Source organism: Onychomys torridus, chromosome 18, assembly GCF_903995425.1.
Source record: "Onychomys torridus chromosome 18, mOncTor1.1, whole genome shotgun sequence".
NCBI lineage: Eukaryota > Metazoa > Chordata > Mammalia > Rodentia > Cricetidae > Onychomys > Onychomys torridus.
The window spans coordinates 58,744,532-58,768,262 of NC_050460.1; the positions used below are offsets into that span (position 1 = coordinate 58,744,532).

At 52.3% G+C, this 23,731-nt stretch overlaps 1 protein-coding gene across 4 annotated transcripts; it reads left to right on the forward strand.

Moving 5' to 3' along the window:
* The first annotated feature begins 10,543 nt into the window (after positions 1 to 10,543).
* Positions 10,544 to 23,375, forward strand: Pofut2 (protein O-fucosyltransferase 2). Of its 4 annotated transcripts, none has more exons than XR_004943106.1 (10): positions 10,544 to 10,694; positions 11,827 to 12,077; positions 13,623 to 13,767; positions 14,607 to 14,717; positions 17,888 to 17,954; positions 18,810 to 18,935; positions 20,481 to 20,661; positions 20,799 to 20,922; positions 21,418 to 21,568; positions 22,299 to 22,358. XR_004943106.1 is itself a non-coding variant. In XM_036168247.1 (9 exons), exons 1-9 carry the CDS (start codon positions 10,564 to 10,566, stop codon positions 22,450 to 22,452), a joined length of 1,290 nt encoding a protein of 429 aa, XP_036024140.1. In that variant the 5' UTR covers positions 10,544 to 10,563; the 3' UTR covers positions 22,453 to 23,375. The 4 variants fall into 4 exon arrangements, 2 of the variants coding, with proteins under 2 accessions (XP_036024140.1, XP_036024142.1); XR_004943107.1 differs by lacking the exon at positions 22,299 to 22,358 and adding an exon at positions 21,677 to 22,292; XM_036168247.1 differs by lacking the exon at positions 21,418 to 21,568 and having other exon boundaries at positions 22,299 to 23,375.
* The last annotated feature ends 356 nt before the right edge of the window (positions 23,376 to 23,731 follow it).

Genomic DNA, 23,731 nt, shown 5'->3' on the forward strand with positions numbered 1-23,731 from the left:
CACCTGGGCACCTGGGCACCTGGGCGCAAAGCTCTACCCTACAAGGTGGTATAAAGTCTGGGTTACAGCCCCAGCTTGGGCTAACAGGGCCTGGTTGTTTCAGACCTCTCTGTATCTTCAAACCTAGTGACGGTCCAGTCTAGCATCCTCTGGCTTCTTCACTCCATGAAGCTCATCTGCTTTGTAAGTGGAGAATGTTCCACCAGCTTCCCATGAGGCCGCCTTCCTGAACAGTGCATGCCCACGTGTGCAGGAGGGGAACAGACAGGCATGGGGAAATGGAGAAGGGGGCAAGGAGGGGAAGAGAAGCATCAGAGGCCCCAGATCTCATTTCTCTCCCCTTTGGCTGTTGGCCTCTCAACTTCAGAACGTTCTGGCCCAAGCCCTTGTGTTCACTACTTCCTGCCGCAGCCCAAAGCCCCTGAGAGCACAGAGACATGGCCACCCTACAGTAGTGTCTGCTCTGCCTGGCCTTGACATGCTGCTATAATCTTGGTATTTCAGTATTCCACATTCAACATATAGTCCAGCATGGTGTGAACTGGCGTTCTGTGTTCTTGCCTTGGAGTTTTGGTTCTAAGCCCTTAGGAAATATTGTTGACAGGAGACAATCTTGTGCTAAGGTCCCTGTGAGGCCAGAAATATACACAGACACAGACACACACACACACATACACACACACACACACACGGACACTTAAATATATATATATAAAACTTTACATTTTCTTTTAAAATTATTTTTATTGTATATAAGGTGGATGATGTATGCATTCCTATACACATGTGCAGGTGTATATATATGCATGTATGAAGGCCATGTTTATACATACATATGTATGTATGTATATTTTATCCACTCAGGAACCCTGATTAATACACTAGTTGTGGGTGGGGGACCCATGAGGATGGCCAAATCCCAGTGTTAGCCTCAGCTCTACTATGTTCCCTGGAAGATTTGGCATTATCCATGCAGGCTGAGCCCTAAAAGCCCTACAACTAACTGCCAAGGGGAGCAAAGGCTGCTCCTTTCTCCCGAACCTCAGGTGGATTCTGGGTCCAAACTATGTATGTATCCATCGAATGCTCACTGCTGAGGCCTCCTCTGCGAGGGCCCTGGGCAGCTGCATCGATAGCTCAGCCCTGGAGGAGCCACATCCTCTTGAACAGCAGGGACCAGAGCCGCTGGCTCAGTCTAGCACTCAGGGAAAGATTAAACTTGTTTTGTAGTTTCACATATCAGGGAAAGTTGAGTAAAGATGATAACAACAAAACAGAAACAGGAAAGCTCTCTGTCTATGTCAGGGGTGCCAAGAAAATCACCAGGGCTTCAACTGTTAGAGGGGTGCCAGGTTGTGAGGTTTTCCGTGTGACATACCTAACTCCTAGGAATAATCTCTGTTATGGAGACAACGTAACCATGACATGGGCAGATCCAGGATGAAAATATGAACCATGGCCAAAGACCTAAGTTAAGGGCAAGATGGAGCCCCTTCTGAAGACTCCATAGCATCTCGAAGCCAACATCCAAGTCGTCCCCAAAGGTCAGCACAGTACTAACAACTCCTGGGAAGACAGCTTCTGAAACGCCATAACTGGTTCTAGATGGGAGGAGAAGGTGGGAGGTCTGCAGGGAAGGCTTAAAGGGCAGAAGGGACTTGCTGTGCAATTGCTGTCCTGTGTTACCATGCAGGAGACCACAGAGGCCAGACACAGAACCCAGGGGACCCCACTGTGTGCTGAAGATGGCATGTGGTGGCACCATGAAATGGAGTCAGAAGGACAGGGAAGTGGAAGTGGATTTCCTGAGATGGCTGCTTCTTGATCCTAGAACTCATTTGAAGGAAAACCATCAGGAAGGCATGGGGGGTGGGTGTCTAAACAGGGCCAACAGGGGGAAGGGGAGGACCCAGGGGTCCTATAAAACACCCACGCCAAGGACTGTTTAATACACACCCAGCCTTAGATGTCTCCCATCCCGAATCTATGAAGTGGTTACTCTTCCCTTCTCTGTGAGTTGTCTTTTCCAGTTGTTTAGCTCTTTGTTCATGAGAGGCACTGTGGATGGGGTTGGGGATTTAGCTCATTGGTAGAGCTCTTGCCTAGCAAGCGCAAGGCCCTGGGTTAGGTCCTCAGCACCGACCAAAAAAAAAAGGCACTGTGGGGGTGGCGGAGCAAAGCTATGGCTCAGTGGGTAGGGTGCCTGCCTAGCATGCACAAAACCCTGGGTTCAATCTCTGGGTGTGGTGGCATGTCCCCGTAACCCCAGCACTTCAGAGTTGGGGTGGGAGGATCAGACATTCAAGGTCACCCTCAGCTACATAAGGAGTTGGAGGCCAGCTTGGGATACATGAGACACTATCTGAAGCAAACAAACAAGTTTTCCAATAAATGTTGTGACACTGGCTGTACTTGGAAAGAGAACATAAAACCCACTTCACACAGCCCCAAGAGTAAATGAAGGGCATTTCCTGGCCTGTGGGAATCTCTAAGACACATAACACACACACACACACACACACACAGACACACAGACACACACACACACACACACACACACACACACACACACACGTCTACATTCTGGGTGGGATGAAGCTCCTGCTGAGGCCCAAAGCTGGCCATGTTTAGGAGATCCAGGGAACACAGGGGCGTACCCATCCTTTCCATCGCTTACACTTGTGCTGGTCCAGAATCAGCAGAGGACATCAAGGCAGGACCATGTGGTACGGAGTGGTATCCGAGCCAACCCCTGCCGTGGGTCAGACTGCAGACAAGCTTATGGTTTCAAAACCAGGTGGACAGCTCACCTCTGGACACCAGTGCTTACAGACCCACCCTGCACCGTGAGCATCCACTGTATCAGTCCTGCGGCTCCTACAGAGGGCTCCACAGCATCTGCCCACAGACCAGACAAATACCGCATTTCTCCATCCGCAGTCTGTTTCATGTTCAGCTCCGTGAAGTAGGGAGGTTGTTGCTTAGAGGATACTAAGATCCTAGCTACACCCTGGACAATGGCAGAGTCCAGCCCTTCAGAGTTCCCAGCCATGCATGCATTCTAAGTTAGCTACAGCCTGTGAAAGTTTGAGTGTCGGTTCTGGAACTCTGGGGACAGTGGGGCATGGATGTCTTCCTATGTTTGTGTTCCCCTGTGCTAGTCTTCAAGCTACCTCTAACGCCCACCCCCTCCCTAGATCTTTTAGAGAGGAACTCAGCATGTCGCTGCAGGCTCTGCAGTTTTTGCTAGACCTGCTTGCAGCCCCCAGCCATGGAGCCCCTGGGTTGCATGCAACTGTGATCCTACAGTGGAACTGGAGGTTCCTTATGAATCAGAAAAGCTCTGCTGTGCCTCATTCTAAGGGAAGCCAGGCCTCCACCCAGCCTGCCTGTCTGCATCTCCCTACATTGCCATCGAGGGGGAGAAGACCGTCCTTGAGCCCGGTCCTCCAAGCACAGCAGCCAGCTTGTTTAAATAAGGCAACTTACGCACTTGGTGACATTTGCCAATGTTTGGAACCCAGAGATAGGCCCGTGGGGTGGATTCTCACAGCCCTGAGCAACTCCAGTCTTCCTCAGGAAAATGTTCTCTAGCCCACTAGCTCCTGGAGACTACCCACAGGAAGGCTAGATTTCCTCTGTGGGGAACATGGTCCCATAGCTTTCTCCAGCTGGCCTGAGGCAGAGGCCTTCAGGATAAGGGGGAGCCTCAAGTGCAGGGGAACCCCTGGGTCCATGGCATAACTGTTAATAATAGTCCAGCTCTTGAGGGCCTACCCTGAAGCATAGGATCTACATTCCATGCTGCACTTTGACCCCTCCCCCACTCCAAGGGAACCCCCATGCATGGTCACACCTTGAGCATCTGGTGGCATGGTTTCACAGGTACCTCCCCAGCTACACAGCACACTGGGCCATCTCTGAGGGCTCTCTTGGCAGGCAGTCCCAAGCTCCTTTGAGAAACCCTTCTGAGCATGGCTTGTAGCCATAGATACAAAACCCGGAACTCCCTGCCCTGCTAGTGACTCACAAAGCAGTCACCTCCCAGAACATTTCCAGCGACAAAGCCAGGATTTTATTACCCTGTAGTTATGATGAGTGAGGGGGTGGAATTCCACACGAAGGCCCCAAACCTCAACCCGTGGATCCTGGTAACTGACTTGATAAACAGAAAAAGCAGGGCTGGTATGTGCGTGTCTATGCCCCCAGACACCAGTTCCCAGCATCTGGACTCTTGGTCTGTGGCCAGCCCATCGCTCCCATCACCAAGCTCCCTTTACTGGCTGGGGGAAGCTTCCCTGTCTTCCATGGGCAGCAGCTCAACCTTTGACCTACTTCATAACTGTGGTGTGGTCTCTAAAAGTATTACAACGAAGTTCCTAAGATGCCTTCCCCACCCCTCTGCCCTTACCTTCTTGTGGTTGGCCCTGGGTGGCTACTAATTTGGCCCCTACTGCATACCTCTCATATAGTTCCTCTTGGGTGTCTGTGCACATGGCTTCAACATGGTAACAACTGCAGGGCTATCTCCAAGCACAGCAGGCAGGCAGCCTCTTTCTGTGGAGTCCCATGTCCCCACCTCCACCCCCACCCCTGCACTGTGGTATCCCAGCTTCCACAGGGGACTGTTCCAAAGGAGCATCTCATTGCTGCCGGGGGCAGCAAGCCCAGGACCTGTTCCTATGTATTCCCCACCTAGAGGCTCTGTTCACTCAGGGGTGGGGTAATGGGGTGCTTATACTGACCTTTGTGATGTCTGTGGGAGACAGATGAAGTCTGGAGTCCCAAGGGACGTGTGAAACTTTGGGCATTTCTAAGTGCGGCCCTGTGACCTACAAAATGTACTTGCCTAGGCTGAGGGCCAAGTGGGGCGTCCCTCCCTCTCTGGTGAGGCTCTTAGTCCTGTCGTTATGGGGAGCCTGAGAGGTCAGGCGCCAGCTGCATGAAGGACCAAGGTCTGCTCTTAGGTTCTCTGGGGACAAGGCTGGGTGGCCTGGACCCCTTTTATTGAGTTCTGGACTCAGCCCTGGTCTGACCACCCACTCTTTCCACTGTGCCGGAGGGGCCCACAAGTATTTCCCAACTCCCCTTGAATAGCAGCAGAAGCTTCTAGAGAAGAGCTCTCTTGCCCTCTTGTGGTTGCATCGCTGAGGTGAGGTACAGCAATATTTCAATGGGCTCCCCGCTCTCCAGGCATCAAGAAGACAGAGATAAAAGGAAGCTGTTTCCAGCTAGTCCTTCCTGGGGCAGTCTCTCTCTCTCTCTCTCTCTCTCTCTCTCTCTCTCTCTCTCTCTCTCTCTCTCTCATTTATTTTTTATGTATACAGTGTTCTGTTTGCATGTGTCCCTGCAGGCCAGAAGAGGAAGCCAGATCTCATTACAGATGGTTGTGAGCCACCCTGTGGTTGCTGGGAATTGAACTCAGGACCTCTAGAAGGACAGCCAGTGCTCTTAGACTCTGAGCCATCTCTCTAGTCCCCCTTTTTTTTCTTTCTTTTTTTTTTTTTTTGTTAGGTGGATTTCCTTTTGTTTGAGACAGGGTCTCATGTATCCCAGGCTGGCCTGTAATTCATTATACAGCCAAGGGTGATCTTGAACTTCTGATCCTCCTGCCTCAATCTCTAAAGCGCTAGGGTTACATACATGCTCCACCACACCCTGTCGTGTACAGCCCTGGGATGGAACCCAGACCTCAAGGGTGTTTGGTTGAGCTTTATCTCTAGTCCCCCCACAATGGGGGTAAGGACTAGGCACTAAACCATCAAGGTTCACATATGAAAATAGCTAGTTTGCGGAGTGAATGTGGATGCCCTTCCTCACCCAGCCTTCATCTAAGGCACTGAGCATGTGTGTGTGTGTGTGGGGGGGGGATACAAATGCAGAGAAGGAAACGGTACAAATGGGGCTGACAAACAGACAGGTGCTGTGTAAGTATCCTATAAAGGGTCATGGGCCATGTCTTGGAATTAATACTGCTGTGATCAAACACCATGACCAAAAGTAACTTGGGAGGAAAGGATTTATTTGGCTTACACCTCCATATCACTATTTATCACTGAAGGAAGTCAGGACAGGAACTCAAACAGGGCAGGAACCTGGAGGCAGGAGCTGATGCAGAGGCCATGGAGGGGTGCTGTTTACTGGCTTGTTCTCCATGGCTTGCTCAGCCTGCTTTCTTTTTTTGTTTTGTTTTTTGTTTTGTTTTGTTTTAAGACAGGCTTTCTCTGGGTAGCTTTGGAGCCTGTCCTGGAACTCACTCTGTAGACCAGGCTGACCTCAAACTCAGAGATCTGCCTGCCTCTGCCTCCTGAGTGCTGGGATTAAAGGTGTGTACCACCATCACCTGGCTCAGCTTGCTTCTTATAGAACCCAGGACCACTAGCCCAGGGATGGCACCACCTACAACGGGCTGGGCCCTACTCCATCAACCACTAAGTAATGAAACGCTCTACTAGCCAGCACAGGCAGAATGGCTCAGGGCTCTCTGAGGTCCTTCCTTGGCTCACTGGCCTGCCCCCAGCATCGGGATGATTTCTCCTTTCTTATAAGTTTTTTTGTTTTTCTGTTTCTAACCATGTCCCTAGCACAATCCTTTGCCCTGGGACACAGCAGTTTGCAATGGGGTGACCTCAGATTCATGGCCTGGGATTAAGCAAACTGAAAATGCTTTTTCTTTTCCTTATCTTTTTCAAAAGCCTAAGCGTGCCTTCTCTAAGACCCTAGGCTCCCTGCCCCCCCTTTCTCCAGCCCCCAACCCCCTTTCCAGCATGCAGCTGCTTGCCAATCTCCAGAGCAGACGGCACAGCTTCCTTTCTTCTTCTTCCCCATCTCCCTCCTCTGGGCAGCAGCCAAGATTTTAAGCTTACCTACCCTATTATTTTTCTCTCAAACCCCAATAAAAAACATTCTCAATCTTCTTCCAGGTCCATTTTAAAACTTGTATTCGAGAGACTAAGAACTCAAAAGGGGACCTCAGTTTCCCCTCAACACCTGGGCTTTGTGTCTTAATGAAAACTCAAATTTCTCAAGGGCATAATAATCCAGGGGGCACAATAATGAACTCCCCAAGGCCAGAGAGGCTGGGAGCACAAAGAATGAGAGGAAATGGAGGCACACACCAACATGGAGAGTCTCTACACACCTCCTCTGTTCTGGGAAGACACAGCACAGGGACATGGAGGACCCCTGAATGGGAAGGCAAGGCCAGGCCATCTGTCCCAGAATCATGGGACTTTGGAATGGACTCGGGCCTGCTGGTGGTGATGTAGGGCCCATGGCCACCAGGCTGTAGGCACAGGGCTATTTTTCACAAGGGGTCCCCAGAGCCACCTACTGTAAGGATGAAGAGTCCACTGTAAACGGGAACAAGTCTGTGGGACGGATCCCCACATCCCGCTTACCTACCATGCTCAGCCGGGCTCTGAGTCCTGGTCTGGGGGCACTTTTGTGGCTCTCAAGAAAGACTTGCTTCCATGTGGGTCATTCCCAACACACCAGTGCCAGGTGGCAGGAAAGTGCATCCCCCAGCACCCACTCAGATTATTAGAGCAGCTGTCTGCCCTCAGAATCAGCTGCCCCTCTGAAGTGAGCAGGCCCAGGCAGGGAAACCTTGATGTGGAGCTATTACTGGTAGCTGGGTATTTCCAGGTTCTTGGCCTCTGAGTCTAAGAATTGAAATAAAAGCCCACTTCAGTTTACAAAAATAACAAGAAAAGCATTAAAGCAAAATGACGTCTGTGCATTCAAATCCAGTTCAGGCCAGACGGGTCCTCTTAACGTCCTCACACAATGGGGAAACATAAAAGAATGAGTCTGTGTGGGGCTGATGGCTTCACAGTGTTTGATTCCATGACTATCATGGCAGGGGAGCTTGGCAGCAGGCTGGAGGGCATGGTGCGGGAGCAGTTGAAAGCTAGGCTCTCAAACCTCAAAGCCCGCCCCCAGTGACACGCCTTCTTCAACAAGGCCACACCTCCTAATCCTTCACAGTTCCACCAACTGTGGACCAAGGATTAAAATATAATGAACCCGTGGGGTCCATTCTCCTTCAAACCACCACAATTAGAAACTGTGGGAGGGGGTCGTCATTGAGAGAAACATCCCATCGTTCAGAGGGGGATGCATGTGTAGCCAGATGCCTGTGGAGGTCTGCGGTTGCTAGGTGCGTTGTATGGACAGTATATACAGGTAAAGGAGGTAGGCTGCCAAGTGCATTGTTACAAGAGATGGGGCGTGCATAACCCCAACAAAGCACCAAGTATTTACTGTCCTATGTTACCAAACTATTTCCTATGCTCGCCTGTCTCCGACCCGCTTTTGAAGCTGTGTGAACGAGTCTATCTATGGCAAATAATCTCCCCATAGTGCTTAAATGTCCTGTTTCTCAACCCATTGCACAAGGGTCTTGCATTCTGTCTGGGAGAGAACTACTAGTTCTTAAAGGGTTGACAAGAGGTAGCCCACCCACAGAGGAGGTACAGCTTGGGGTCCTACCACTAGCCTCAGCAATCTAGCAGTGTGAAGGGCCATGCTGGAGAGTCCTGGGGTGCCAGGAATCCCAGTCATGTGGGGCATTTACCCACCAACCCCACAGCTCCCCAGAGTTTTCTTGAGTGTGAGCAGCAGGGAATATTAGAAAGATTTAGATTGTGGAGATGAACAGATAGAAATAAAGGATAGGAGGGCCTGGAACCTATTCCAACAGGCCCTGTCTCTGCCCCAGGGTATTTATAAAGATGCCAAGGGGGTGGAGCAAAAGACCTCCTCCCCCAGCACAGCCAAGTGCAGACATCTCAGACACCTGCACTCAGGCCTGTGGTCCTAATCATCTTCTATGCAGACCTGCTGGGTAAAGCCACCAGGAACCAGAAAACGGGCTCCCACACAGTCAGGTCTATAACTGCTTTTCAACATAGTCTAAGGCAGAAGCTCATGGTAACTGGGGAGGCTGCCATGGCCTTTCACAAGGGTACACGTGTCCATGTTTCCTAGGTAAATGCAAGGATGGATGGATGGGTAGACTGCTGGTGTAGTCTTAGCTTCGTGAAAAAGCTGTAGGACGCCAGGCGCCTCCTTCTCCCTGTGTCCTGACCCAGAAGCACAGATGCCCCTGACCACTACGGACGGGCCAGCTGCAGCAGCTTTCTCTGCCAGCTTAGACCCAAGCTACAGAGCCCAAAACACGGAAAGAAACTTGCTCTGTTCCACAAGAACTCCACAGCCACACTCTCCCCCACCCCCAGGAAGCACCAGGGAGACCATCCTATACACCACCTTCTCTGCCTTGGGAGTTTGTGCTGCAGATTACTGAATGGATGACCCCACTGAATGCTCAGAACTCACCACTTGGCATTCCCTCTTGGGATGCTCTGGGGAATTTCCTCCCACCCCTGGACTACCTCCCCTACTACAGCTTTTAGGGCAACTCCAGCCAGGGTCAGCCAGGACAGAAACTGTCAAGCTGATTCCAGAGTGGAATGCCACTTTCCACTCTTATTAGCAGTATGTGGGAATCCGTTGTCCCACACTTCACAAGCTCATCATGTTGTCATCCCAGCATTTTAATATCACGTCTCCAAGCCCTATGGATAGGAGACAGCCTTCCCCGTGTCCATCCATCATATGTATACTTTTTTTTTTTGCATTGCATCACTTACATCTTCTTGAAGTACTCCTGATACTTTAAAGATCTTTCTACGACTGGACACAAGTCCTCTGTTAGGTAATTATTATATTCTGAATGCTTTCTCTCAGTTTCTGTCTTTTCATTTCCCTACTCCTGACTTTCAAAGACTAGGTTTTACTTTTTGATGAAGCTCAGCTTATCACCCTTGGTTCTAGATACTTCCACGGGGATGCAGCTTAAACATCAAAGCCACAGAGTCACTCAATGACCAACCAGGCATTTCCAGGAAAGCTCAGAGCTGTCACCTCACTGCGTCCATCATTCCTGGTCCTCTGACCCCAAAGCTGCTCCACGCGCCCAGCACTAGAGGGCTCCGCGGAATGGAGACCACCCTCAGGTCTGGCGTCCGTCTCCTTTCCTGGAGGCCAGTGCTCGGTCCTCCTTCTTGCTTCGGAAGATCGCTCACCTAGCGTCCTGCATAACCAGTGCCTATGGGCAGTTCTGCCCACACCCCGTTCTAAGGGACCGTACAACACTCAGCGACCAGAATGCCTGGCATCGTGCATCTCATAGATACCGGGTGAGACCCAGGCAAGCTCTCCCTGCTCTTGGACCATCCTGCGCACCGCACAATGCTGACCCTGCAACTCGGCCGCGGTGCAGCTCAGCGAACGCGGGAAGACGGCGGCCAAGGACGGCGCTGGCAGCCGCACTCCGCTGGGGCCCCGCCCCTCCCCAGACCTCACCCTCCCAGACACGCCCACATCCTACCCACCCACCCCAGGACGACGTGAGGCGCGTGCGCTTGGCGGGCCTTGCCGCGTTGCCGTAGCTACTGGAGACGCGCTCCGCGGGACAGACAGGCGCGCTTCCGGATCTGGGGGGGGGGGCTGGGGGCGGGGAAGTACGGTAGCCGGAAGTGCGTGGCCGCCGGGGCCATGGCGGCGCTCAGCGTCGTCTGCTTGCTGCTGGCAGTGGGATTCTGGCAGCCGATCTCGGCTTCAGGAGAGGAGTTCTGGCCTGGCCAGTCGGCGGCGGACATCCTGTCGGGGGCGGCGTCCCGCAGACGGTAAGCGTGGCCACGCCATGCCGGGCCGGGCATCTGGGACAGGGTCAGCAGTAGGGCGGGGGCAGCGGGGCCGGGCCTGCGCACGCAGACTGTGTAAGTGAAGCTCGTTTGGCGAAGGTCGCCCTGCCTTTGGTAAGGGTCTGAGCTGGCCGTCTGCTTCCGAGAGATCTCTACCAGAAGGTCCAGGAGCCTAGGTGGAGTCCGGCTCTGGTCACGCTGGCTGGCCCAGGGTCGGCTCAGGCGTCCTGCTCCGAGGCCCATCTTGAGCGCCAGCGGTAGGACAGAAGTTACTGTCGTCTTCCTCCGCGGCTGGTATTTCCCAAACTAGAGTAACCCAGGACGGGTCCGGTTCAAGCAAAGCCAGTGACGGTGTGCGTAAAGCCTGCCCGGTATTGAATCTTGCTTTGGCGAGGGTCTAAAGTTTTAGAACCTACATTGCTATTTGACTTTCTCAAGTGTCATTAATGTACTGGGGAGTTTTTCCACCGGCCAGCCAAGCCTGTGATTATCACAGTGGGCTTAATGCAAAAACACCTGGAGAACCCAGGTATGGCCAGACCCAAAATAGATTTTCAAAAATTAAAAGCATTACCTACCATCCTCTTCACTGTTTTTATGGTGAAGATGCTCATTCTTCACTTAAAATAATCTTTGATAACATAATGAGATTGTTGCTCTTTTCTAGTGAATGGATACTTCTAGCCTTAGCTTCCTCACAGGAGCTGTCAGTAGGTCTAATTCGTAAACCAGACATGTCCAACCTGTATCCACTGGCCACACACATATCAGGATAGCTATGAATGCAGCCCACCATATTTATTGATGACAACATCATGCCTCACTGTCAGAGGTTTGGCATCCCTGGATAAACACAGCCCTTTGTGGGCCTCAGTAATTGTTCAGAGTATGAAGGGGCCTTTGGACTAGACAGCCTGGAAATGGCTATGGTACTGATTCTCAGGCTTGGCCTCTGAGGTTCCACTGACATTGAGAATTGTCACACAGCGCTGTCTGCTGTTTGCACTCATGAGCTCTGCAGGTCATTGCCACATGGTAACTACCCTCTCTGCAAGCTGGGAATGGGTGCTCTGTGAAGGGTCCTCATAAAGCCTGTGTCTTGCTCCCTGTTCAGGTACCTTCTGTATGATGTCAACCCCCCAGAAGGCTTCAATCTCCGCAGGGATGTCTATATCCGGGTTGCATCCTTGCTGAAGACGCTGCTGAAGACTGAGGAGTGGGTGCTTGTCCTGCCCCCATGGGGCCGGCTGTACCACTGGCAAAGCCCTGACATCCATCAGGTCCGGATTCCCTGGTCCGAGTTTTTTGATCTTCCGAGTCTCAATAAAAACATCCCCGTCATTGAGTATGAGCAGTTCATTGCAGGTGAGGCCGGGCATCGAGCTGGGAGGCTTTCCTGATGTAGACGTCCGGCGTCCTGGCCCAGCCTGGCTGGCACTTTCCACTTAGCCCTGCTGTAGCGCTTGCTTCCGTGGTGTCTCCAGGGAAGCAGGGCTGAACAGCCATGGCAGGTGGGGTCAGAGTGCTAATGAGAAAGCAAAGGCCATCTTAGCTGAGAGATGCAAACCTGTGTGGATTGCACCACGCTGGTGAGGGATCTGTGAAGAGGCCTCCTGCTTGACTTCACCCTGCTTCCACTTGGTGAGAGGCATCAAGCTTTCCTGGGTGCAGAGGTGTTTAGAGTTGACTGTGGCTTTGGTGGGAAGACAGATCCTTTCTTCTGCTGCACTGGCTGGTACCAGTGGTGTACATCAGATCCTTCCTCCTCCATGACCTCTGCCCCCTGCTCAGAACTGCTGCCTCAGGAGGATGTATTTCCAGGACGTGGTTCTCTATCCAGATCTCATCACCACCAAACGTGCTCTGCATTGTAGTCAGTCCTGGGAACATGGGAACGCAAGTATTTTTTCTTTTTCATTCAGGCTGAAGATGCAAAGTCAGTAAATGAATGCTTAGAACATCCCTTTTCCTAGCCCAGCTCCCAAACTTGTTTGTGGGTCCTGGAAAACAAGAGCTGGGATTGGCTTTTTAGGGTGCCAGACTCACCTAAGATAGCCTGACCTTTGCCTGAGTCTCAGTCTCGGGTGCCCAGAGAAGCTGCCCAGGCCTCTCTGTGGGGCAAGGGCAGTGATTTCTCACTGTAGGAAAGGTATAGTCGGGGCCCCTGCCATTTAGTATGGCATCTAGAGGCATAGGGCTGATTCTCCTCGCTGCCACCAAACCTCCGTCCTTCCAGCTGGACTAGGCCTGGGGAAGCCCACGGAAGATGGTGCCTGTGCCGTGGGTGTGGGACTACCGGGATAAAGCTGTGCTAGGACCAGCCCAGCGCCTGATGCATGATTGGTGTGAGGGGAGCTGCTCATCTTGGGCCTCAGGTCCATCAGCCATATGCAGGCCTCATGCAGTGTGAACCTGAAGACATAGAGATTGATTTTTTTTTTTTTTTTTTGCCACTTGGCGTAACTGGGGTCATCTTCCAGACACCCTCTCTTTGATACTTTGGGTATGGCAGGTGGTTCTGGCGGTAGTAACAGGTAAGGGGAACACAAACCTTCCTGGGACTCCTCTCGCTGGGCATTAATGGTGAAGTAGACGGGATGATGGGACATGCTGGGGGTCTTGAGGCTGGGGACAAGTTTTGGAGGGGAACTTAACAGTGCAATGCAGCAACAGGAGAAGGGGTGAAGGTCGGCCTGCTCCAGTGTGTTAGGGGACAGTGGGGGAAAAGCAGGTGACAGAGAAGCCAAATAGACCTCAGTGCGTTCCCTTCTGTCCCCCCTAGGCCACATGCTCATGCCATTGATTCTGCTGGCCTCTTTGGAAATCCCGAAAGCCATCCATGTGTGGTGCACAGCTGTACATGCAACTGTGGTCCCTGTCATGTGGCATGTCCTCTGGGGTCTCTTTCAGAGTCTGGCGGGCCCTTTATCGACCAGGTGTATGTCCTGCAAGGTTACGCTGAGGGCTGGAAGGAGGGCACCTGGGAAGAGAAGGTGGATGAGCGGCCCTGCATCGACCCTCTGCTGTATTCACAGGACAAGCATGAGTATTACAGGTAGTGCCGTGGTCCAGGCCCCACATGGTTCACAGAGACTGTCCCAAGGGGCCGCCCCCGAGCCCTGGTACATTCTGGTGTAGCTCACCTCATAGGGTCTTTAAAGAGCCTCACTAAGACACTCTTACTTTCTTACTTTACTTTTTGTGGTCTGGGGATTGAACCTAGGATCCTGTGCATGCTAAGCGGGCCCTCCACCATTTGAGCTACATCTCTCCAGTTCTTCTGTGTTCAAAGATAGCTCTTGCCAGGCAGTGGTGGCAGAGGCAGGTGGATCTCTGTGAGTCTACAGAGCTAGTCTAGGACAGGCTCCAAGGCTACAGAGAAACCCTGTCTCGAAAAACCAAAAAATAAAGATAGCTCTCACTGTGTATCTCAGTGTGGCCTCTGACTTAAAATCTTCCCGTATTAGCCTCCGAAGCACAGCGTATAGTCATGTACCATGCCCAGCTACCCTCACCTTTTATGTACACTTGAGCTTGGCATGGGAATGGTGGTCTTAGCCCCAAAGCCCCGACTGTCACTTAGCACCCTCCATGTGTGATGTTCGAGAGTCCATTTGGAAGGGGAGTTATTTGGAGAACATGGCTGTCTGGCTGAGCCATGGCTTCTGTTACCTCCTCCTCCACTGCCCATCTCCCGTCAATGACTGGGAAATGTTGAGTTCTGTGGGTTTTCTCATAGTTCTTACAAGAACCTGGTTGTCCATAGTGCTCGCCTGAGAGCCGCAGAGCGAGGGGGTGGCGTCAGCAGGACTGTGCTCCTGCATGTGCGCGCCCCTCATCTGGTCCTGGGGGAGAGCACGCAGGCTGACAGACGGGCTGGGCTCTGTTTTCCAGAGGCTGGTTTTGGGGCTATGAGGAAACGCGGGGTCTGAATGTCTCCTGCCTGTCCGTCCAGGGCTCAGCTTCCATTGTAGCGCCTGTGCTTTTAAAGAACACGTCTGCTCGGTAAGTGCCCGGGCCCTCCACTGTGACGGCTCTGTACGTCACCATCCTGATACCTCACCCAGCCCTTCCCTGCCCTCCAGCGGTCTGTGGGGTGCCCACCTCCACAGCCATGGGACTAGGCTGCAGGAGACTGTGTGTTCTGGAAGAAGAACCCTAGAGAGAATCCAGCCCGGGGTTGTCTGCTGTGCTCTGGCCCTCTGGTGTGAGAATGGTCTGTACTCTGCTGAACTTCTTGCTCAGTAAAGCCACTTGGCCTTTACACTGTCATCCATCCCCTGTGCCCTGAGTGGCAGCTGTGGACGTGGGAGGCAGGACACACTCGTGGCTTCCCTTTGCAATTCCTCTTTGGGCAGCCATGAGGATCCTAGGCTGGCTGGGAGTGTGCACGGGTGTGTGTGTGTGTGTGTGTGTGTGTGTGTGTGTGTGTGTGTGTGTCCAGGTAGCATGAACAGTTGCGGGGATCCCGGCCGTGGCTGGAAGGTGGCGTCTTCTGGGCTTGAGCCGGGGCTTCGGAAGTCTTGCCTCATACTGTCTTAGTCCTTACTCTCCTGAGGGTTGGGGGTCATAAAGCACACCCTGTTTCTGGAATCAGGAGGTTGCAGTAGGTGAGGGCAGCTGCTCCTCCTCCCCTTGGTAACAGGCATAAGGAAGGGGTTTACCCAGGAATGGGGGGGGGGGCAGGCATGAGTCTGTGAGGAAGTGCCTGAGTGCCACATTCCAAGAACAGTCTTAAGCCCTGTCTGCCCCTTCAGTTCCTTCAGTGTCTCCAGCAGCTAGCTCTAAGCATAGTGCTAGTCAGGGCACTCTAGGCCTTAGGCTCCGTGTCCCCTCCAAGGTTTCTGGAGCCATTGGCCATGATTCTGCCCACAGAGTCCACTTGCTTAGCCTTGGCCTGGTCGGAGCGGCCAGCTGCCGTGGGCCTGGACACTGCAGCTTCCCTGCCACCGTTGAGCATGTTGTGACTGGCTCTGGTCCCATGCAGAAGCAGATGATGTGGTGGAGGGACCTGGCCCTCGTTTCATGGCTGCTGGGGTTCAGCATTAATGCTGTCTCAAGACCAGGCCTTAGTATTCCAGTGCCTGGATTTACAAACAAAACCCAACAGCCTGTTCCTGTGAGGTACATGATGGTAGGGTCAGTTTCTCCTCTCATGTTGAGGGCCTAGAATGGAGCTGAGTCTGGCAGGGACTGAGAATAGACGGGCTGTGATTCAGGAGCAGAGGGAGGGGTGCTGTGTGGGCAGAGGAGGTGAGACACCATCGCCCTCTTGGATCTTGGGGTGGGGATAGCTGCTAAGCAAGGTATGGAAAATACTAGCCAATTACATTATTAGGAAATCTACAAGTCCGGCCAGTGTCTGTTAAAAACTGAGGAGTTGGACTATAGAGAAGGCGAGGCGGCAGCACATTTGATCAGGATGAGACTGTCCACAGTAGCGACACTGCTTCTAAATCAGCAGGGAAATGAGCACAGGCAGCTTTGGGCAGAACAGGTATGCCCCACCCCCCGGTCTCCACCACAGGAGGCAAGTAGCTGACCAGCACTGCCCTGGGCAGGAGAATCAGGTCACACTGCAGAGGGCTTGGCTTAAGCTTGTAGATCACAGATCTGTGGCACAGCAAAGCCATCTATCCATCCTCTTCAGCAACACTGTCCGTCCTTACACCTGCCAGAGGCCTCCATGGCAACCCCAAGCCAACACCCTTCAGTGATGGACAGCTTAAAGGGATGTGCTCAAGCCCAAACACTGCTCAGCTAAGACCCTCTATGCTGCTCATTCAGCAACAAAGTATCATCAGGCTGTGAGACATTAGGCCCCATGTGTGCGGGGCTCAGTGCCAGGCATGTGCCAGGAGGTAGGCAGGAACGTATGTTGGGCATTGATGCTAACCAGGCCTCTTGGGAAGTCCCTGGGGATGTAGGGGGCCCAGTGCCCTTTTGACCAGTTTGTCTAATTGTACTTGTGACGGCACACATATCACTGTCTATTTTATGATCAGAGAACAGTGTTGTGTGGAAGTCAGAGGCAGCTACTGACTTTCCCATTTCGCTTTAGGAATGCCCTTCCGCCAGACTCCTCTTTGCACGTGTGGCTACGTCTTAAACACAGGTGGATGCCCTCTAGGCATTCTCCACATGGCTCCTTGTTCATGCCCTCACTTAGCTGAGCACCTTGGGCATTGTTGGGACGCATGGCCATCCCCACAGTTTTAGCCTCTGCACCAATCAAAGTGAGCTCATGGAATCAGCTCATCTGGGGGTTTGCTGGTTCTAGGTCTAAGTTGCTACAAACTGGAGCATTTTTGTAGAGAGTCCTTTGTGCACACATTGCTGAAGTAGAAATGTAGGCTTGTGCCCAGAACTGAAATGGCCGTGGTGGGTGCACTTTTCATGGGGGTCATCTGAGCCATTGGTATAAAGCTGCTGCCCATGCAAAGCCCCAGACTCTGTAACCTGGGAGAGTTAAGGAGAAAGAGTCTGTTGTCTGCTCGTTTCTGACTGGGGATCCTTTGAAATTAGTCTGTGAAGCCCCAAGTTTAATATTTTACCCTTATCTTTTCTGTAAAATTGATATGTTTGCACACAGGTAAATGCATCAGCCTATGTGGAAAGGCTTCTGGGTTTCTGCTCCACCCTGTGTCATCTCAGTGTCCTTAAGTCCTCTGGGTTCCACTGTGAGTTTCAGTTTCCATGTCCCCTTAGAGCTGAAATCTGTGGTGAGTGGAAAGGCTTTGGTGACAGGCAGGCTCACTTCCTCAGTCCCCGGTCCTGTCGGGAAGATGGCAGTGTGAGCTTGAGACATGGAAACCCCCAGCATGGCCCTCTTCCTTGAGTGAGGTGATTTCCTTTGTAACAGGAGTGAGTATGTCCTCGTGCCTTGTGGAACCCCCAGCCACGTGCCTTGCTCCCCTGCGTGATAGGTGACAGATCCTTGGCACACTCACCGGACTCTGGCAGCGTGTTCATTTAGTGCACTGCTGGGTTTTCTGCTAATGTCCTCTCCCCCGCTCACAGCGCTGCAAGGACTTGCTGGATACTCCCATTTAGGGTCTCCAACAGACTTTCACTGTTGGGGCCCAAGGCTTTCCCATTCTTGGAAAGTGCAAATATAAACATTTTAACTCTTAGACTGGTTGAAGCCTTTTTTTTTTTCCCTTATTTAAATGCAGGTCTGTGATGCTGGACCGAGCTGAAAACCTGCTTCATGACCACTATGGAGGCAGAGAGTACTGGGATGTGAGTACCTCACAGTGGCCTCTGCGTATGTTCATGTTTTGAAAACTTAACATTCAACAGCAACTTTCACCCTTGCTGACTGAAACCCTGGGCTGTGAAATCATGGCTGTGAAGCAGGGAACTGTCTGCTTTTACTGCAGAGCCTGCTGTGGTACTGAGTGATTCAAGGATGGGGTGAGCCTTGGGTGCTCTGCTGGACAATGCTCCATGCTGTAAACATAGCGGTCTTGCCGTGGGTAGCATGCAGCCCTTGACTTGTCCTTTCTGCACCTGTTTGTGGCTACACTTGTGCCATTTCTCACACTTTGTGCTGTGAGTCCCAACACCACGAACCATTTCTGCTTGGAGGGAACACTGGCTGACCTGAGCAGGTGTCAGGCTGGGAACAGCAACCCTGCCCCTAAAAGCATCTGGTTTGCAACAGAGACACGGTCATCCAGTTTGGTTCAGATTAGAAAAAATGAAGCATGAATCAGGCAAAATATAAAGCCAGGAGCTGGGCAGACACGGAGGCCATGAGGCTGCATGGCATTGCTGGCCAAGGGCAGATGGTGCAGGCCAGTCTTGCAGCCTAGACAGGCCTGGCTCTGGGGCTGCCTGGGGGAGGGGGCCCCTCCCTGAAGTGGCCCTACATGGGCCTGTCCCCATCTCTGTGGGTGACACCACTGCTGTGTGAGTGCTTAGGGATTAACTAGAGGCCCTGAGTTGGCACAGAAGGCCCCAGCTAGGAGGGTGGAGGAGCCTGGCCAGTGGCAGGCAGCCTGCGGAGAGGAGGGGCAGGTGCTGGATAGTGAAGTTGTGACTGCTCATTCATCCGAAGGCCTCGTGACACTCAGCTCAGCCCTGTTCGTGCAGACCCGGCGCAGCATGGTATTTGCAAAGCACTTGCGGGCTGTGGGAGACGAGTTCAGGAGCCAGCACCTCAACTCCACCGATGCCGCTGATAGGATGGCCCCGGAGGAAGACTGGACGCGGATGAAGGTAGCTGTGCTGCTCTTGGCTGGGAAGGAGCTAGGGATGGGCTCAGCTCTTAAGCTAGCATGTCTGTCCTCTGGCTATTTTATTCCAGACATGAGTGACACCCATTATCTGACCTTCAGGAGAGCTACGGGGCAAGCCCCTCTGAATCCTTGTCTTGGTGCAGAGTTATGGACAGGACTTACACAGATTCTCTTTATTGAAGTGGGAACATTATTGTTAACATAAAATAGGAGATATATGTGTGTGTGTGTGTGTGTATTTATTTATTTATTTATTTATTTATTTGTTTGTTTTGGGTAAAATCTGCAGATTCTTGCCAGCATGGTGGTACATACCTATGACCCCAGTCTTCAGAGGTGGAAGCAGGAAGGCGAGACTGGGCTAAGTAGAGAGACCTTGTCTCAAATAAAAATATTACAAAAAAAAAGGGAAAGAAGGAAGTGGCAGGGGGCACCCTAAGGAGAAGTAGGCATTGAAAGATGAGTCATCAGCATTGTCTGTGGCCTCCACACAGCAGAAAGGAAGCAGGCCAGCCCGCCTGTCCCAGAGCTCCTGTAGTTGGTTGGTTTTGCTCTCTTGGTGCTTTTGGGGGGGCCTGCCACCCAGCTCCCAATTAAATCGCACACTGAAGCTTATTCTTAATTATAAATGCCCGGCCTTAGCTTGGCTTGTTTGTAGCCAGTTTTTCTTAACTTTAAATGATCCCATTTGTCTTTTTGCCTCTGGGCTTTTTCCTTTTCTTACTTCTGTATATCTGACTTTCACTCTTACTCCGTGGCTGGCTGAGTGGCTGGCGGTGCGGCTCTGCAGCTGTGCGGCTCTGCAGCTGTGCGGCTCTGCAGCTGTGCGACTGGCCCCTAGCATCCTCTTCTTGTTTTCTTGTTCGTTCTTCTTTTCTTGTTCCTAGATCCTCATCTTCTTCTAGATTTCTCCTTTTATTCTCTCTGCCTGCCAGCCCCGCCTATCCTTTCTCCCGCCTCGCTATTAGCTGTTCAGCGCTTTATTAGACTATCAGATGTTTCAGACAGGCGAAGTAACACAGCTTCACAGTTAAACAAATGCAACAGAAAAGAATGCAACACATCTTAGCATCATTAGAAAAATGTTCCACAGCACAAACTTAACACGTCTTAAAATAATATTCTACAACAAGCTCCTTCAGTCCTTTGGTCCTGTGTTGCCCTTTCCTTGCTGTATGTGTCCTTTCCCCTCAACGCTGCGTTTCCTGTGTCATCTTTCCTTTTGACTGGCATGGTTGGCACCTCCTCTGTTTGGCCTGTGGGTGGTCTTGCCTAGAAGAAAGTATTAAATAGCTTTTTTTCCCCATTTTTTCCTGGTAGTTCATTTATGGTCTTTATTTGGCTCAAATAAAGCATTTGTGATGATTGATTCCTTCGTGGTCTTACCGAGACATCCATTTCCACCAGGAGATTCTGTGTGAGACTCAGGCTGGAGGGTTACTTTCGAGGACACGTTTGTCCCTTTGCTTCCCAAGACACCAGGCGAACTCTCCTCATCTTTTGCCCACATCCCTGCCTTTCGTAGGTCAAACTGGGCTCGGCGCTGGGCGGCCCCTACCTCGGAGTCCACCTGAGAAGAAAGGACTTCATCTGGGGCCACAGGGAGGACGTGCCCAGCCTGGAGGGGGCCGTGAAGAAGATCCGCAGCCTCATGAAGACTCACCGGCTGGACAAGGTGTTCGTGGCCACAGATGCCATCAGGAAGGGTAGGCAGTTCTCAGCCTATGCTTCGCTAGGCCTCTTACCGCCGGTTGGATGCTGGGCAGGTGTAGGCAGTCGTGATGACCCTCCGCAGTGCACCTGTTCATCGTGGGGGGTCAGCAGCCTCTCCTTTGCCTCGCAGAGCAGGAAGAACTGAGGAAGCTACTTCCAGAAATGGTGAGGTTTGAGCCCACTTGGGAAGAGCTGGAGCTGTACAAGGATGGGGGCGTGGCCATCATTGATCAGTGGATCTGCGCGCATGCCAGGTGCCTGTCCAGCTTGCCAGGGGGTGGGATGGAGGGGGGGTGTTGGCTCCTTTCAGAGTTCCTGTTGCCCCGGTACTTAGCAGTTGAGCAGGTAGCTGCGGCCATCCACCTTCTCTGGCCCCATTTTGCTTCATTCCTCTCTAAACTGTCACACCCAGCCCAGTGTCTCCTTGGCTCTGTGGGTCTGGACTCTTCAGGTCTTTCCCGCACACATGCTCCATGGAGTGTACCCAGACCTCTTCTGCTCCTGTCTGCCCGAGGGATGTACCCTGCCCAGGCTGCTTGGCCTCCTTGGCATGTTTGTGCTGCTGAAGCCACACAGGGCTGCCTGCAGCCAAAGGCCTCTGTCTCAGCACTCTGGGAGACCGTGAGGGCTGCTGGCCCTGCAGCCCTCCTCTGTACGTCAGCTGCGGGCCCCTCCGGGTGGGCCCAGGTTAGAATGCCCAAGTAGAATGGGAATCAAGGCAGAATGTGTGCCTTTCCTTGTGGCTCCAGATGCGGAGGTGCTCGGAGTGTGCACACTTAGTGCTAGAAGGCTAGGTGCCCATCTTGCCCTGCTGCTTTTCTCTCCGTGACCACTGCTTTTCTGCTGTGTACTGGCCTCTGCGGTTCCCGCTGACACCATCCCAGCACCAGGGGTAGGCAGGTGAGGGCCTCATTCTTGATCTCTGTGGGTCTGGCTGCTCTCCTGCAGGCATGATTTGTGCAGTGTGCATGATGGAGAGCCAGGCCATTCTGTCTCTTTCCCTATTAGTGCTCTCTGAGGAGGCTCTGAGCTTGCCCTTTCTCTCTGCCTGGGGTTCTTCCAAGGATCCACTAGACACAAGCTGTGTCTCAGGAACTGACTACAATTCCCAGCTCAGAAGGTGCTTCATACAGCTGATTGTCATCAGCACAGCGCACCCGATACTTGCCTCCACAGGTGGGGTGCACCTAAGGCCCCAGAGTTCCAGGATAGTCATGTAATGTAGCATTCTAGAACTTCTCTTGGATCAGTTGGTCACTAGGTGCCATCAGAGGACCAGGGTACAGGAGTCAGGGCTGGCGGCATCTCTTTGTCACCCCAGGAACCTGAAGGACCCTGGAAAAGGGGCTCCCTTAGCTATGACAGCTTGTATGTAGATAGTCCCTGCCACTGCCAGTGTATCAAGATGGACACAGAGTCCTTGGTGTTTGTTGTGTAGCAAGGTGGAGGTCTCTATCTGTAGTGGAGAGATGCATGGGTGTCTGCAAGGCGGAGTGGGTGCTGAAGCATGGGATGACCCATGCAGGCGCATGCATGTGTGTGTGTGTGTGTGTGTGTGTGTGTGTGTGTGTGTGTGTGTGTGACTAATAAATCCATTGCTGGTCCCAGGTAACCTCTCATTACTCTGCAGGTTTTTTATTGGCACCTCAGTCTCCACATTTTCTTTTCGGATTCATGAAGAGAGAGAGATTTTAGGGTTGGACCCCAAGACAACATACAACCGGTTTTGTGGAGACCAGGAGAAAGCCTGTGAGCAGCCCACACACTGGAAGATTGCATACTGAGGACCACCTATCCACCACCTGCCAGTCACTCGGTCACAGGGTCCCAGAGGCGGCCTCCACTTGGGTGGCAACACATCTAAAGCCTGTGTGTTCCTTTGTGTTCACGGGCCGACATCTACCTGTGTAGGCTCCGCCCCCTTCAGGATTCACAATTGTGTCTTCTTTCAGGACTTGAGAACCCGTGTCCCCATCACAGATGTCCCATGTGTGCTAGTCCAGAAATGTGAGGGACATTTGTCAGCCCTGACAGGCCTTTCAGCCACTTTCCCGAGCAAGTTGAGGATGGCCAGTGAGTGGCAAACACCCTCAGGTGTGGATGCTGGCACCTGAGATGTTGGTGTAACTGTCTACTGAGGTTGACTCACACATGTCCAGTGTGAGCAGATGCCAGATTTTGCCTCACCCTCCATCTGCCTGGTGCCCCAGCTAACTTCCTCCTGCGGTGGACAGCTTGGGCACCGTTCTCACCAGCACGCTGGGACCCTGAGGACAGCCCTTGAGTGCCAGTGACTCCCTCACCTCACATGGGTCCACAGGCTCGCTGCACCCAGCTGAGACCCAGAATTGAGAAGTGACAGAAATGACCTTCAAAAGGCCACATCTGAGACACACACTGCTTTGTGAAACCCTTTCCTAGGCCTCATGCTGCAGCATAGGAGGTGGGTCAGTACAGCCTTGACCAGGGCACCCTCGGGTCCTCGACCTGGTACTCATCAGTACACCCCCTCCCCCAGTGCTGTGCACTGAGCAGCCCCCCCTCGGCTACTGCCCAGGTCTCCTTCCCAAGCACTGAGGTAGACCCTGAGCACAGACAAGGTCTTGTGGCTCACTCGGCTGACCAGGTAGAATCACATATTTATTCTTTTCCATTTGTACTTCCAAGTGTATTAATAAAATACTTTTTCAAGAAAGCTATAATCACAGAAATAGTGCCTTTTAAGTACTTTGCTTCCTTAGGTCAGGAGCTGCACCATGTAGACTACAACTGTGCCTTTTGGGAGAATGAGGTCTTGCCCACCTGGCAGTGTGCAGTGTAGACCCTTGTTGGATCTGCAGAAGACAAACAAGCCAGGTGTGACAGGACAGAGCAGTGTGTCCTGGTACCTGGGGTTTGGATCTGGCCATGGGGACCTTGTCACTGTTCACCACAATCTGGTTCTCTTTATTGGACTGTTTGATAGGACTGTTGGGGGGAAGCATTCTCCAACTATAGAAAATCTGGAGATCCAATCTTCTGGACCCCAGGGAGGTGGCAGTACAGCCTTTGTGGGGTTCCTGC

Excerpts from the sequence above, each read along its gene's own strand:
- Pofut2 (XM_036168247.1), top strand. The coding sequence starts at position 10,564 with ATGGCGGCGCTCAGCGTCGTCTGCTTGCTGCTGGCAGTGGGATTCTGG. Across the intron at positions 10,695-11,826 it reads GGGGCGGCGTCCCGCAGACG|GTACCTTCTGTATGATGTCA; the intron begins GTAAGCGTGGCC and ends CTCCCTGTTCAG. Across the intron at positions 13,768-14,606 it reads GACAAGCATGAGTATTACAG|AGGCTGGTTTTGGGGCTATG; the intron begins GTAGTGCCGTGG and ends TCTGTTTTCCAG.